General features: G+C 50.5%; 1 protein-coding gene and 1 non-coding gene across 2 annotated transcripts in view; one reads left to right on the top strand and one right to left on the bottom strand.

Annotated features, from left to right (window-relative positions):
• Positions 1-6,018: 6,018 nt before the first annotated feature.
• LOC146835041 (U6 spliceosomal RNA) lies at positions 6,019-6,124 on the bottom strand. Its single transcript, XR_014960896.1, has one exon. It is a non-coding gene; the product is annotated as a U6 spliceosomal RNA (small nuclear RNA).
• Positions 6,125-10,646: 4,522 nt separating this feature from the next.
• The window catches only part of LOC146835039 (cytochrome P450 4B1-like), a 393,192-nt gene continuing 391,026 nt past the window's right edge, over positions 10,647-12,812 (top strand). Inside the window, exon 1 of the mRNA XM_085602700.1 lies at positions 10,647-10,884. Coding sequence (XP_085458826.1) covers positions 10,681-10,884 — 204 coding nt within the window. The 5' untranslated portion in view covers positions 10,647-10,680. The remainder of the gene's footprint in view (positions 10,885-12,812) is intronic.

Below are 12,812 nucleotides of genomic sequence, written 5' to 3'. Positions count from 1 at the left end.
CCCATTACCCAGTTTTAGATGTTTAGGCCAGAAGATCTTTTGCACTTTTACCTGCAACTCAAGAAGTACTTATACCTCCCTGACTTCGATTTTCGCTTGAATTGTTTTTCTTGTATATTATTTACTATTTGACATATGTCTTAATGCGTTTTTTGTCATTTACAATCAGACATTCATATCATTTTATTTAATTTGTACATAAGGACCCCTCTTCTCTTTCCTAACACTCCTTTTTACTGATCTCGTTCTTTTTCTTTTTTCCACTGCCATATTCACATCTATTTCTATGATTGTAGACCAGAACCAGTATACCCTTCTTGTGCTATTAGAACTCTCTGCTGCGTTCAATACGGTCGACCACCAGACTTTGCTCACGAGAATTAGGGAGGCAGGAATCGGGGGGACGGCCCTGAAATGGATGACTAGCTTCCTCTCCAAGTGCTCCCAGACTATCAACCTCGGCCCTTTCCGGTCTAAACCTCAAGACCTCACCAAGGGGGTGCCACAGGGTTCATGCTTAAACCCGACTATGTTTAACATCTACATAGCTCCCCTGGCCACCTTACTAAAACACTATGGATTTGTCCCAATATCCTACACGGACGATACACAGCTTACTTTCTCCTTTAACAAAACCTCTCAGACAGCTCAATCCACAATCTCCCCCGGCATGCTGGCTATATCTCGCTGGATGGAAAGCAATTTCCTCCAGCTGAATGCCGGAAAGACTGAAGTTTTGCTCTTCAGAGATGCCCCTCTCCTGTGGACTCCTCAATGGTGGCCCCCGGAGCTGGGCACCCCACTACCCCGGCAACCACTGTCAAGAACCTCGGAGTTCACCTCAAACAGACCCTCTCTATGAAGAAACACGTCTCACACACAGTGGGCTCATGCTTCCACATCCTGGGCCTTCTAAGGAAAGCCTTCCCCTATCTCCCCGACTCCACTAGAAAGACCCTGACCCAGACCCTGGTACTAAGTAAGATAGATTACTGTAATGCCCTACTGATCGCAGCCAATGAGTCCTCATTGGACCGCTTGCAGGTGATACAGAACACCGCCGCCCGCCTGGTCCTAAATGCGCCCTACAGATCAGCCTCTCTCCCTCTCCTTCACCAACTACACTGGCTGGCCATTCGACAACGTGTGAAATTCAAGATACGGTGCCTCACACACAAAGTGATTTGGGGAAATGGCCCCTCCTACCTGGCGGAGAGACTCCATCAATACACCCCACACCGGATTCTGTGCTCCAGCTCCAAATCGCTCCTAAAAATCCCCAAGATAAAAAACAGCAAGAACGGGAGGAAAATGCTTCTCTTACCAGGCTCCTCTCATCTGGAATCAACTCCCTCTCGCCTTAATACAATGTCCTGACCACTGGAAGTTCAGGAAAATCCTGACACTGCCCTGTTTCTAGCCTGAAACCCCGATCAATGCTTCACTGCAAATGCAGAGCGCTGAGATACCCTCCTGAGGGTGATTCAATGAGCTATATAAACATATAAATCAAATCAAATCATTAAATCATTGTAGTACTTTTTCATGAATTCAATTAATTTCTCTTTTAAAGTGTAAAAATACAGTTCTGTGATCTGTATGGCACACGTTCTTTGCAGCATGCATATTAACCCACTGCACTACATTAGATGAGTCAAAACCACCATAGACAAAAATCTGATCTCTCTAAATCAGGAAGATAAAATACCGGCGCTATCAATCGTGACACTTTTATTGTTGACTGAATACTGCTGGGTATACAAGGAACTCTGCAGCAAGTCATTATGTTGGGCAGGCCAGCTGATTTTGTTGCTATGCGTCGATATTGCAGCGATGCTGCAAAACCGTCCCCAGTAACAAAACCAGCCTCCCACCCATCCAGCCTCCCGGGGAAACAACTGATGCCCAATACGGCCAGTCCTGCCTTGATTGGCAGAGATTGCTTCTAAACAAAGAAAAAAAGTAGCTTCAGAAATGAAAGCAGTGGAAGGACACTCCAAAAGATGGAGGTGTTTGGTCCATGATTCCGAGAAAACATGAACACAAATAGACAGGAACATGCATGCGCTGACCAATGTAAAGCGAGGACAGGGCCGGCTTTAGCGCTGGTGGTGCCTGGTGCCACAGCCTTTTTTTGACACTCCACCCTGACCTCCTCCTTGGATTCCCTTACTACCACCCAGCAAAAATGCCCCTCATCTCAGCCCTAGCCCCTCTCTCACATACATTTCATTTGAATATAAAATGTTACAACGCATTCTATTTTATCACATGCCATTACAACACGGTCGTTATAACGACCGCGTTGTTAGTATGCAATACCTTTGCATCGCACGTCATTACAACGACTTGCTGTAAGGGGCGAGCTGGACTTAGGAATAGTAGTATTTTCTATTACTACTCCAGTTTGTGCAACAGCAGGGAAGGTGTTGGATTTTATATCCAATACCTTTGCGCCCCCTACAGCAAGTTGTTGTAATGACTTGCGATGTAAAGATATTGCTTACTAACAACGCGGTCGTGGTAACAACCGAGTTGTAATCGCTTTGCGTTGTGGAAACAGCGTTGAAAATGCTGTTTCCCATTTCATTTGTTTTAAAGCACTGGTAGAGGCTGGCTTTACTAATTCACTTGGCTATCCACATAAAATAAAGATCTGTACTTTGCAGCAGGCCTATTAACCCTCTGCGCTACTTTATGGCAAGTCAAAACTGCCAGTAAATAGAACTCCGACCTCTGTCTCCTGCAGAGATATCTTGACTTGACATTTTTATTGCTGCCTGAAAACTGGACACACAAGGAACCCTGCAGCAGGTGCTTTTAAATGGTAAGTTTTTGCTAAACACAGCGCCTTCCTGAGGTCAGTGCTCCCCCCTATCAGTGGGCAGTGCGAGAGCACTAGTCACATGGCCGTTAAAGCCGGCCCTGAGCTAGGGAATGAGAGTGACAGCAAAGCCAACAAATTGTAAGTAATGCCCCGGTTACTTACCGGTAATCTTCATTACTCCGAGTATAGTCTTCCTCGCCACATGACTAACAAAGTGAGCTTCAGCTCCACACAAGAACTCTCCAAAACAAAATGTCAGCCTCCCATGCCTCCCATCCCTTCCCAATATGGCCGACCCATTACCACCTTACCTCTATAAGAGGCGGGCTGGCCCAACCCATCAGACTGAAACTACCAAGCACAACATGAAGCCGAGAGCCAGACAGGGAGGGAGGAATGGGAACTCATGTGGCGAGAAAGACTATACTCGGAGTAATGAAGATTACCGGTAAGTAACTGGGGCATTACCTCCTCGTTAGTCTTCCTCGCCACATGACTAACAAAGTGAGCACATACCAAAGCCAAGCGGCTTCATGGAAACTCACAAGAAACCAAAGGACCAGAATGGAACACCCACGGAAGAGGGCAAACCCAACAGACCAGACGAGTGGAGAACCACCCAAGAGAGGCAACCAATAGCAGGAAGTACCAGTCCGGGATAGAAAGACAACGGGAGGGCCGAAAACATTGACCCTCAAGACACGAAGCGCCGTCAGAAAATCCACCCAACCAAGCCTGAAGAAGGATAGAAAAAGGCACGGCACCGGACCGCACAGAGCCAAAAGCAACAGCAAACAGGCTCCAGAACAGACAGCAGACAGCCGGTCCAAACACACCAAGACCGCCCAATGGACAGCCAAAAGCGAGAGGGGAGCAAAAACCCTAACAGAGTAACCGAAGAAACAGAGGACAACCCCACCACAGTGACCCAACAAAAAAAAGCCACAGCAGCAAGAGACAGCCTGACCAAAGCCCATCTACACCGCACGGTGGACCACCCACCGGGACAACCAACCAACAGGAGTCGAACCACCCCCAAACCAATGACCGGAGGGGAGAAGAAAACAAAACCCACCAGGCCAGGTGGCAATTGAGGGCCGAAGCAGAGAAACCAGAAGGAACCAACCCAGACCGGCAGGAGCCGCCAGAAAGGACAGAGGTGCAGAAAGGAAACCAGCACCCCACCTGCAAAAATGAAGGTCACCCAAACCCCACCAGCAAGGAGAGACAGGCGGGACACGGACCAGATTCGTCCAGAGGATCCCCGGGAGGGGAGTGCGACAGCAACGACAGAGCCCAGTCAGGTGCAAGGCAAAACAGACCGCAGGAAACTACAACGAAGCGACCCGTCCACCAAGGTCAACCAACAGCGAAAAGCAGAAAGCCCACAAGGCCGCCCACAGAGGCCGAAGAGCGGAAAAAGAACCAGGACCAAGGCCAAGCCCCAAACAGGAAGGCAAACACCCACCAGGGGACCTCATGCACAAGGAAGCATAACGAACCTGGAAGTAAGGGGAAAGCAGAACAAACGAGCGAGACAGCTCAGCGCAAGGGACAAGCAAACCGCTCCTGCACCGTTCCACATGCAACAAAGGAGTCACCGAGGTGAGCAACCAGGACCGGCCCAGACGAATAACGGAGATCCGAAAGGAACCGGAGTGACCACAGAGGAAAGGCCACAGGCAGCAACACACCAAAGGCGAGAAAGACAGAAGAGCCGGGTGAAACGAGCCTGTGAAAGGGCATCACCCCCAGGGAGCAACCCTGAGCCGGCAGGCTCTTGGACGCCAAACCGCACAGGGAGCGCCGGCCCCGACCGGGGAAGAGAACTGGGAGAACCAGCACCCCCAATGAACCGAGTGCGCCAGCGCCCACAGAGGCACAACACGGAACCCTGAGCCAAAGCACCCAGGGCCACCATCCGCAGGAGCAGAAATGAATCGAGAAGCACCCAGGCGAGCCCCACCAACAGGACAAAAGTCCCGGCCAGACATACAAGCCCAGAATCCACGAAAGTAAAGGGAGCAGAGGAAGCGCAAAGCCCGGAAAAGAAGGCAGAAAAAAAACAGCACCGGGACGGAAGAAAGTGACTGAGGCAAGGACAGCACCACCCTGCCAAAAAACCAAAGGGGCAAACACTCTTGGAGAACGAGGCAGCGACCAAATCCCCCAGGAGAGCAACAAGAAGCCCCGGCGGGGCAGGGGCAAACCCCAAACAAGCCAACAACCGGTCAACAGAAGGCAGACGAGAAAACTGCCAAAAAAGCGTACCAACCGACCCAGCATGGACCGGGAACCCATGCACGTACCACAGGCCGAAACAGCCACCAACACGCGGGAAGTGGAGACCAGAACACAAAGACCACCGTACGTACCGGTAGAGAGGGGACACCCACTGGAACAGGCAAAGTCGGGAAACCCCAAAGAGCACCGGGACCAACCAGACGAGGAGGACCCCCAACGGAAAGATCGGGCAAGCACCGCCAGTCACCCAGGCACAAGGAGCCCAAAACCCACCCTAAGGAAGGATCATACCAGGGCAGAGAAACCAGACATGAACAGTCAGGGGGCCACACAAACCGAGACGAAGGGGGACAGCCACCCAAGGGAGGAGCTCAACCACAGACCCACAGCACGTGGGACTGGCCCGGGAGCCCAACAACCGACAACTGGAGCGACCCATCAGGGGCAACAGAACCCCAACCCCCAGGAAGTGATGAGAAAAACGACCAGGAGGAGGGCGCAAGGGACGTCTGCCGAGCCATGGAGCAGGAGGAGGAGGGGACGCCACCGCCGCGGCCCAAGGCAAGAAAAACCAGACTCCAGGAACAGGAGCAGAAGCCAAAGTCCACCCGGAGACCACAGAAGCAGCCCGAAGGAAGAACAGGAGCAAACAGGTCAGCCCCAACACGACATGCAGCCGCCCACAACCCCTGGACCCTCGAAGGCCACATCAACCAGGACCGACCAGGACAGACCCCGCACAACAGTGGAGAGCAGGCAGGGACAGGAGAATACAGGACAGAAGGGCCGCAGGACCAAAATCTGGAAGTGAAGCCAGGGAAGGTGAAACATCCACCCCACTGGGCCAAAGGACCAAGAATGCGCGATTTACCAGCACATAAACAGTAAAACATACAGCCCAACAAGAGGAGCGGAGCACCACCCATGGAACTCAGAAGAAATGATAAACAAACAAGGAACACATCACGAATGTGCGTATCAGCGAAGCGCAGGGGCCATGCCACCCATCACTGAAGTGAACCAATTTAGAATATGTGCCACCGAAGCGAGCACCAGTCTGGAAGGACCCAACACCACGTGAAGCAGTGCACGTAATAGGGCACAAAACCAGGGAACCTGACGAGCACAGACACCCTGACGGGCATCCTGGCACTGAAGAACAGTGGCCACCGCTACCCAATGGTCCCCAAGTAACAACCACAGAACAAAGAAACCTAGTGGCGCCCAGGGAAGAACCCACGACCAGGAGTATGAACATAGGCCACCACAGCGGAAAGTAGAGGCAGAAAACCCCAGAGAACACGAAGCCACCATACCCAGGCAAACCGCCCAACAAACACAAGAGAAAAATGACCCACCGCACGGGGAGAATAAATAAAGTGCGCAGAGTCACAGGATGTTGAGCGTTAGTGCCGAGACAGGAACCCAGGCTCCCAGTGTCAAGGTCGACCGGCCCAGCCCAATGCTGGCCTCTTCCCGGAAAAAACACGAAACAGCCGGGAAGGCAACAGAGACCCAGCGCAGCAACAAGTGGCAGAGATGTAAAAGAACACAGAAATAAACAAGCAAAGAACACCCACCCAGCGGAGGTGCACCCGCCGTCCAGCACAGGGCCACCACGACCCCAAAACAACGCAATCGTGGAGCGTCCGCACACCACTACAGCAGCCGCAAATGAGGCAGCCTGGATTGCAGCGCGGGGAGAATGAAGAGCGTGGCCACAAGACACCCCAACAAACCATGGGTGTGCAAGATGTGAGATCCACCATGGAGGAGGGCGCAGCCCGTTCACCCACTGCCAAACCCCCCAGACGGAAACAACACCGGCCCACAGATGGATCCCATAGAGCGGAACCCGGGCAAAAACCGGAAGAAGCCGCTGCAGGTGTTAGATCATCTAGTTAGAACACCGGAACCGTCGCACCTGAGGAATACAGCCCTGAGCGAAGCCGGGGGAGTCAGGCCCTGCCCCACGGAGGCCGTCCTAGCGAGGAACACCCGAATGCCAACAGCCCAGCCCCAACCAACTGAGGCCGGGAAACAAATGGGAAGAAAAACAGCAAATGGCCGTTTGTGCGTTAGAGCTAACCCATGAAGTCACGCCATTGACATGCCCTTGCTGAGCTACGTCGGCCCATCAGGAAAAGGTGGGCCAGCCGTTGAAACTGACCGCAACACCTGTGCAGCAGTGTGGAAATTAGCACCCGACCCTGCCCCGGGAGGAGGAGCCCGACACAGGAGCCACGCTGCGATGACACGGTAAGAGCCACGCAGCACCGCCGCTGCTCACCGCAATGTGCGGGGTACTCCGAGCATCACAGCCGCCGCCCGCCGCAGCGCCTCAAGGGCAGGCGGCTTGAAAAAGGAAACAAGTGCCCTCCCCAGCGGGGACGCGGGAAACCCAACACGGTGTAGACTTGCAGCAGACCGCTGCAATGCAGCGTCTAGGGGCAGGGCAGGCGGCGTGCGACTAATGCGGTGCACCCAGTTAAAGGAAGTTCACAGCCAAGACCGAGAAGACCCGTGAACAGGGAATAATCAGGCGATATCAATCGCTTAAGCAAAGGCATACTGGAACACAACACACAGATAGTGACTAGTCCTGCTGTGCATCCTTGATGGACCTACAGGGGTGAACAGCCGCGCAGTACTGCCGCCCCCGCCGCAAGGCCTCGAAGGGCAGGCGGACGGCGCGAGCAAAGAGCAGGCAGAAACGTAGGGGCAGAGAAACACCCAAACACAGCTACCGCCCGCCGCAGTGCCACGAAAGGCAGGCGGGTGGCGTATAAACTGGCCACAGAGCAAAAGGAGCCCACAAAAGGACTGGCCGTACAGGGAGCCCAATGAGCGTAGGCACGGCAGAGCACCAGCCACAATCCCAATCCGTACCCCGGCCACCCCTCCCCCCCCCTGGAAACCCATGGCCCGCTGGAGCAGAGCCTAACCGGCCAGAACACACTGGGGAAAAAGGGGGGAAAAAGAGCCCAAGATCCAAGGGTCCGCTAGAGCACCACTTACCTGACACATCTGGAGAGACGTGCGCAGAACTAAAAAAACAGGCTGATGGGTTGGGCCGGCTCGCCTCTTATAGAGGTCAGGTGGAATTGGGTTGGCCATATTGGGAAGGGATGGGAGGACTGGGAGGCTGACTTTTTGCTTTGGAGGGGTCTGGTGTGGCGAGGAAGACTAACAAGGAGGTAATGGGCAGGCAGTAAGCTCCTTTTAAGATTTTTTTTGTTAGCAATAGATCTTTGTAAGATGTGGTGTCTTGTACATATGTATAACGTAACACTTTTGGTCCTCAATGGACTCCGTAGAAATGATGTAACCCTGGGTGTGGTTAATAGAGTTGAGGATGAAATGCATACAGTTTGTCAAAGGTTGCACTCCGAAGAATAAAAATGTGCACTACAGAGCTACGTGTGTGACGTAGTCATTTGCAGGCTACCAGGCTGGGGAGGACGCAACACAAGCCACATGCAAGACCTGAAACGCTGCTCAGGAACCCATAAGCAAGGGTTGAAAGGCTGGCAGTTGAAAGGGGATGAAGTCAAGGAGGTGAGTCGGAAATTCAACTTGAAAATTCCATTTGTTTTCAATTCTTCGCCCAAAAAATTGGCAACAAGGGCAAATATGATAGCAAATTGTTTCGCATGGAGTACCACAGCCAAGAGGGTTACAGTAAATAAGGATAAACAGCGGTGCTTTAAATGGGCCGGTACTCACCAGTACTGAGTAGCAGCACTTCTAAGTGTTCTCCCCTTGAGTACAGTTACTTCTTGTATCAAGAGAGTACCGGTGCTCCAAGAGGCAAGCTGACGTCAGGTATTTGGTTACATGCAGCGCAGGTGCTGCTAAATAGGACACTTTCACAAGGAGCCTAGATGACACTGAGTGTATTCCAGCGCTAGGTTGCTAGGAGTGCAGCCTTACACTCTAACTGACAGGAAAAAGAACATTTGGCCTGACGGCCAGAGCTCCCGTCACTGGAACTGGTGCACTCCCAGCTGGAGTGTTAGGCTGCAGCTCTGGAATGCGCTCGCCACTGATTGTCAGAGCTCAAAGCGCCCAATGCCTTACGACCAAGTTCGCTTCTTGTGTACAGAGCGTAAATTGGTACTTTTTTGCAGTTATATATAGCGCACACTTGGCACGAGGGCTTCAAAGTGCTTTAAATGAGAAGTGCAAGTTCTACATGAAAGCATACTTTAGTTTTTTTATGGCACAGTGAGATTTGGCAAGGGTAGGTGAAATCCCAAAGTTTGCTCAACATCCTGTGATTATGGGCAGGTCACTTAGGGGCATATTATCAACGGCCAGCGATAATTATCGCTTGCCGTTCATAGCGATAGAAAAATTATCACCAGCTATCGCTGAATATTATCGCCATGATAACGCTATATTTACAACGCATAGCGCTATGGCGATAATATTTCAGCGAAAGCGGTGTTTTCAATGGAACATCGCTGGTTTTCCAGCGATGTTCCATTGAAAACAGCGATAACATTGCTGATATGACCCTGTGGTCCTATCAGCATAATCCATATCCCATTAAAGTATGCCTTAGTCAGGAATTTAACAGGTGTTAAATTCCTGAGTTAAGGCTGAGTTAGCGCGATTTTTTTTATCGCTGCACCTCATTGTTAATATCGCGAAGCTGCCTTCACGATATTAACATGTGTTGTTTTCACAGCCACGCCTCTTTTGCATCTTATTAGCGATGCGAGGCGAGGCTGTGAAAAAACGGGCTCTACAGCAAGGAAACACGCGCTAGCGTGTCCTTGATGATATTGCGATATAATTATCGCCGCCTTTCGCCCAAAAACGGACGCTAAAGCGGCGATAATTATATCGCCAGCCCTTGCTAATATGCCCCTCTGTCTCCCTGTGCCATAAAAACAAAGGGGCATATTATCAAGCACGGCTTTAAAATTATCGCCGCCTTAGCGGCAGGAAACTGCCGCTAAAGCGGCAATAATGGGCTTGATAATATGCCGCAGAGAGTTCCCATAGAAGCCCATGTTCTGGTGTCAACATGGGCTTCTATTGGAATTCTCTCTGTGGCATATTATCAAGCCCATTATCGCCGCTTTAGCGGCAGTTTTCTGCCGCTAAAGCGGCGATAATTTTAAAGCCGTTTCTTGATAATATGACCCATAAAAAGCATGCTTTCACGTAAAACTTCTACTTCGCAGCTAAAAACCTTCATCGCCCGCTGGTCACGTTCACACCGTATAAGACTGCAACACAACACCCATTACGCCCTGCACATACGAGCCAAACTTGGCCAATGGACTTGAGCGCTTTGGATAAATAAGAAAATGGCAATTTGTCAAATGCCTGCTTCGAAGCCACGCCCCTACAAGACATTTTAACACCCATCCCAATAAATTTGGTGAGAACCGGCACTTTTTCGATTTAAAGCACTGATTTAAAGTGCATGGAAAAGTCATGCCCGCCTACCTTCGCACACAGCTGTGATTGAAGTTCAGCTGTCAGAGGAGTGGCTCCTCCCGGGCGGATGATTGGACTGGCATGCGCACGTGAGGGTAGACCATAAAGCCGGGCAGAGCGGGCACGGTTCAGTTTTCAGAAGTACCTGCAGCAGCATGGCATCCGCGATGCGGAAGGTGGTGGCGAGCTCCTGGGCCACCATGGACGGTGGGGAGCTCCTGCAGGTGGCCGTGGTGGTCTGCCTGGTCTTTGTATCTGTCAAGGCGCTACAGCTGTATCTCAGGCGGAAGAAGCTGATCAAAGCCTTCGAACAGTTTCCGGGCCCTCCGAGCCACTGGCTCTTAGGGAATGTGCGTGAGGTAAGGCATCCTCGGAAGATGTGTGATGCGCAGGGCTTTAAGTGGAATGAACAATCTGGGGGGGGGGGGGTCTTCCCGAGGGGCTGGGGCGTTACTTAAAAACAGGTACGCTAAAAATCTGTGTTTGGCATAGCGTCTCGCCCGAATTGTGTTTTACTACGTCTGCCATTGCATCAACAAGTAACGTTCCACCTACCACAAGCTAGAACTATTGGCTTGGTCAATGGTTGTAAATAAGCAATAACCATGGCTTTCTTGTACAAAACATTAAAAATGCTTCAGTTGTGAAATGATGAGACTGTGAAAGAACTATATAATTAACGAGTATCTTTGAAGTTACATCAGAGGCAGTAAATACTACTGCAGAGTTCAGATTTTTTTTTTCACCCTAAGGCAACAATGGAGAGGCCGATATGGACCCGTCCCAGCACCTGTTTTTTTAAGTGCCGGTGTTCAGCAATGGCAGGACCCGGCCCACTTAAAGCTCTGGTTGTGCGTGACATTCGGTTGCAGGGTAAAATCAAGATTCAGTGCTGTGCCCAAAAAAGCCTTCTACATGTTGAACAAGCATTTGCAATGCAGTGGGTCTCGCATTTACACAAGGTTAAGCTATTGGCATTGTAAATGATAAAGCCTTTTATTTAGGTTTTAAAAACAAAAACAAAAATAAAAGGCATTGTCATTACAATGCCAATAGCTCAAACTCGCGTAAATGCGAGACCTATTGCACTGCAAATGCTTGTTCATTTATATATTCGGAGGAGAGTCTTTCACTGCTTCAATTATTTGTTTTTATAAAACTAAACGTTTATTGCCCCCTGTCGCAGTGGGAACTGCAGGGAGTAAATGGTGCTCATGGCTGAGGGCACTGTTCACCTTTTGTCCTTGGCATTGCCACCCCTGATGACAGGGCTCGGAGGCAGTAACATCAGTGCGCCCTTATGAAAAACACCTCCCTATCCTCGGCACTGTCAGCGCGCATAGAACAGAAGCTTTCCTAGGAATTGTACCATGTCCTTTTCTGTGCAGCTCAAGCACTGACTATACTAATGCCTAGACCTGATTCCACAGTTGAATCGCCCTCACTGAAATGAATACAGGGAGACAGAATTTAAACCTGAAATGGGCCCAAGAAGGAAAACGGGATTTGCCTCCATCGCGCAAATGATACCTGGTGAAACTTATATGGATGCACCTGAGGATGAAGAAATGTAGCAGATTGTCTCCTTGCTGGAGGCAATGTCCTTGGACAATTGAATTTTACTTATTTGTTGAGGAGTTTTGTAAAGCGCTTTAAGTGGCTATTATATTACTTTAGTGTGCCGGAGATGGTAGGCGTATAGAGGAAAATGGTGCGACTTTAAAGTCTGAATTGACTGTTGATACTGATGCCTGATATCGGGAACGATGTTTCCAGGTTTTGAACAGGTTTATCTAAACTGTTCACATACTTTGACAAAAGAACAACCGTTCCTGGATCGAAGGTACATACAGAGTCCGTTCTGAGCATAGTGCATCATATAAGAATTCAGTTTTCATTCTTTGAACTTCGTACAGTGCTATTTGTAGCTCACAGCCGCTTCAGAGCGCTAGTGACAGGACAACGCATAGTCATTTTATATATATATTGCGCATGCGTCCCCTGATAGACAAAGCATAAATATATACCTGAAAAGCGTCAGTCTTACCCACTTGCCTGGTCCACCTGTGTCCTCACGAGCGCAGCACTCCCAGAACACACTTGTGCAAGCCTGGTCACTCCTTTTAACTTCCCGGATGTGCGTTGTGATGGACCAGACCCTTTTCTTTCTTACACAACTGAAGCATCAGAGGGATCGGCGTTCGAAGCAGGTAAGAGTGCTTCCAGTCAGTTAGTGCCAAGGGTCAAAGGAGTTCGGCCAGAATGCCTGAGCTTGCCTCGGCTCTCA

Source organism: Triturus cristatus, chromosome 4_2 (assembly GCF_964204655.1).
Source record: "Triturus cristatus chromosome 4_2, aTriCri1.1, whole genome shotgun sequence".
Taxonomy (NCBI): domain Eukaryota; kingdom Metazoa; phylum Chordata; class Amphibia; order Caudata; family Salamandridae; genus Triturus; species Triturus cristatus.
Note: the sequence above shows the minus strand (reverse complement) of the source record. Positions and strands in the feature narration are given on the sequence as shown.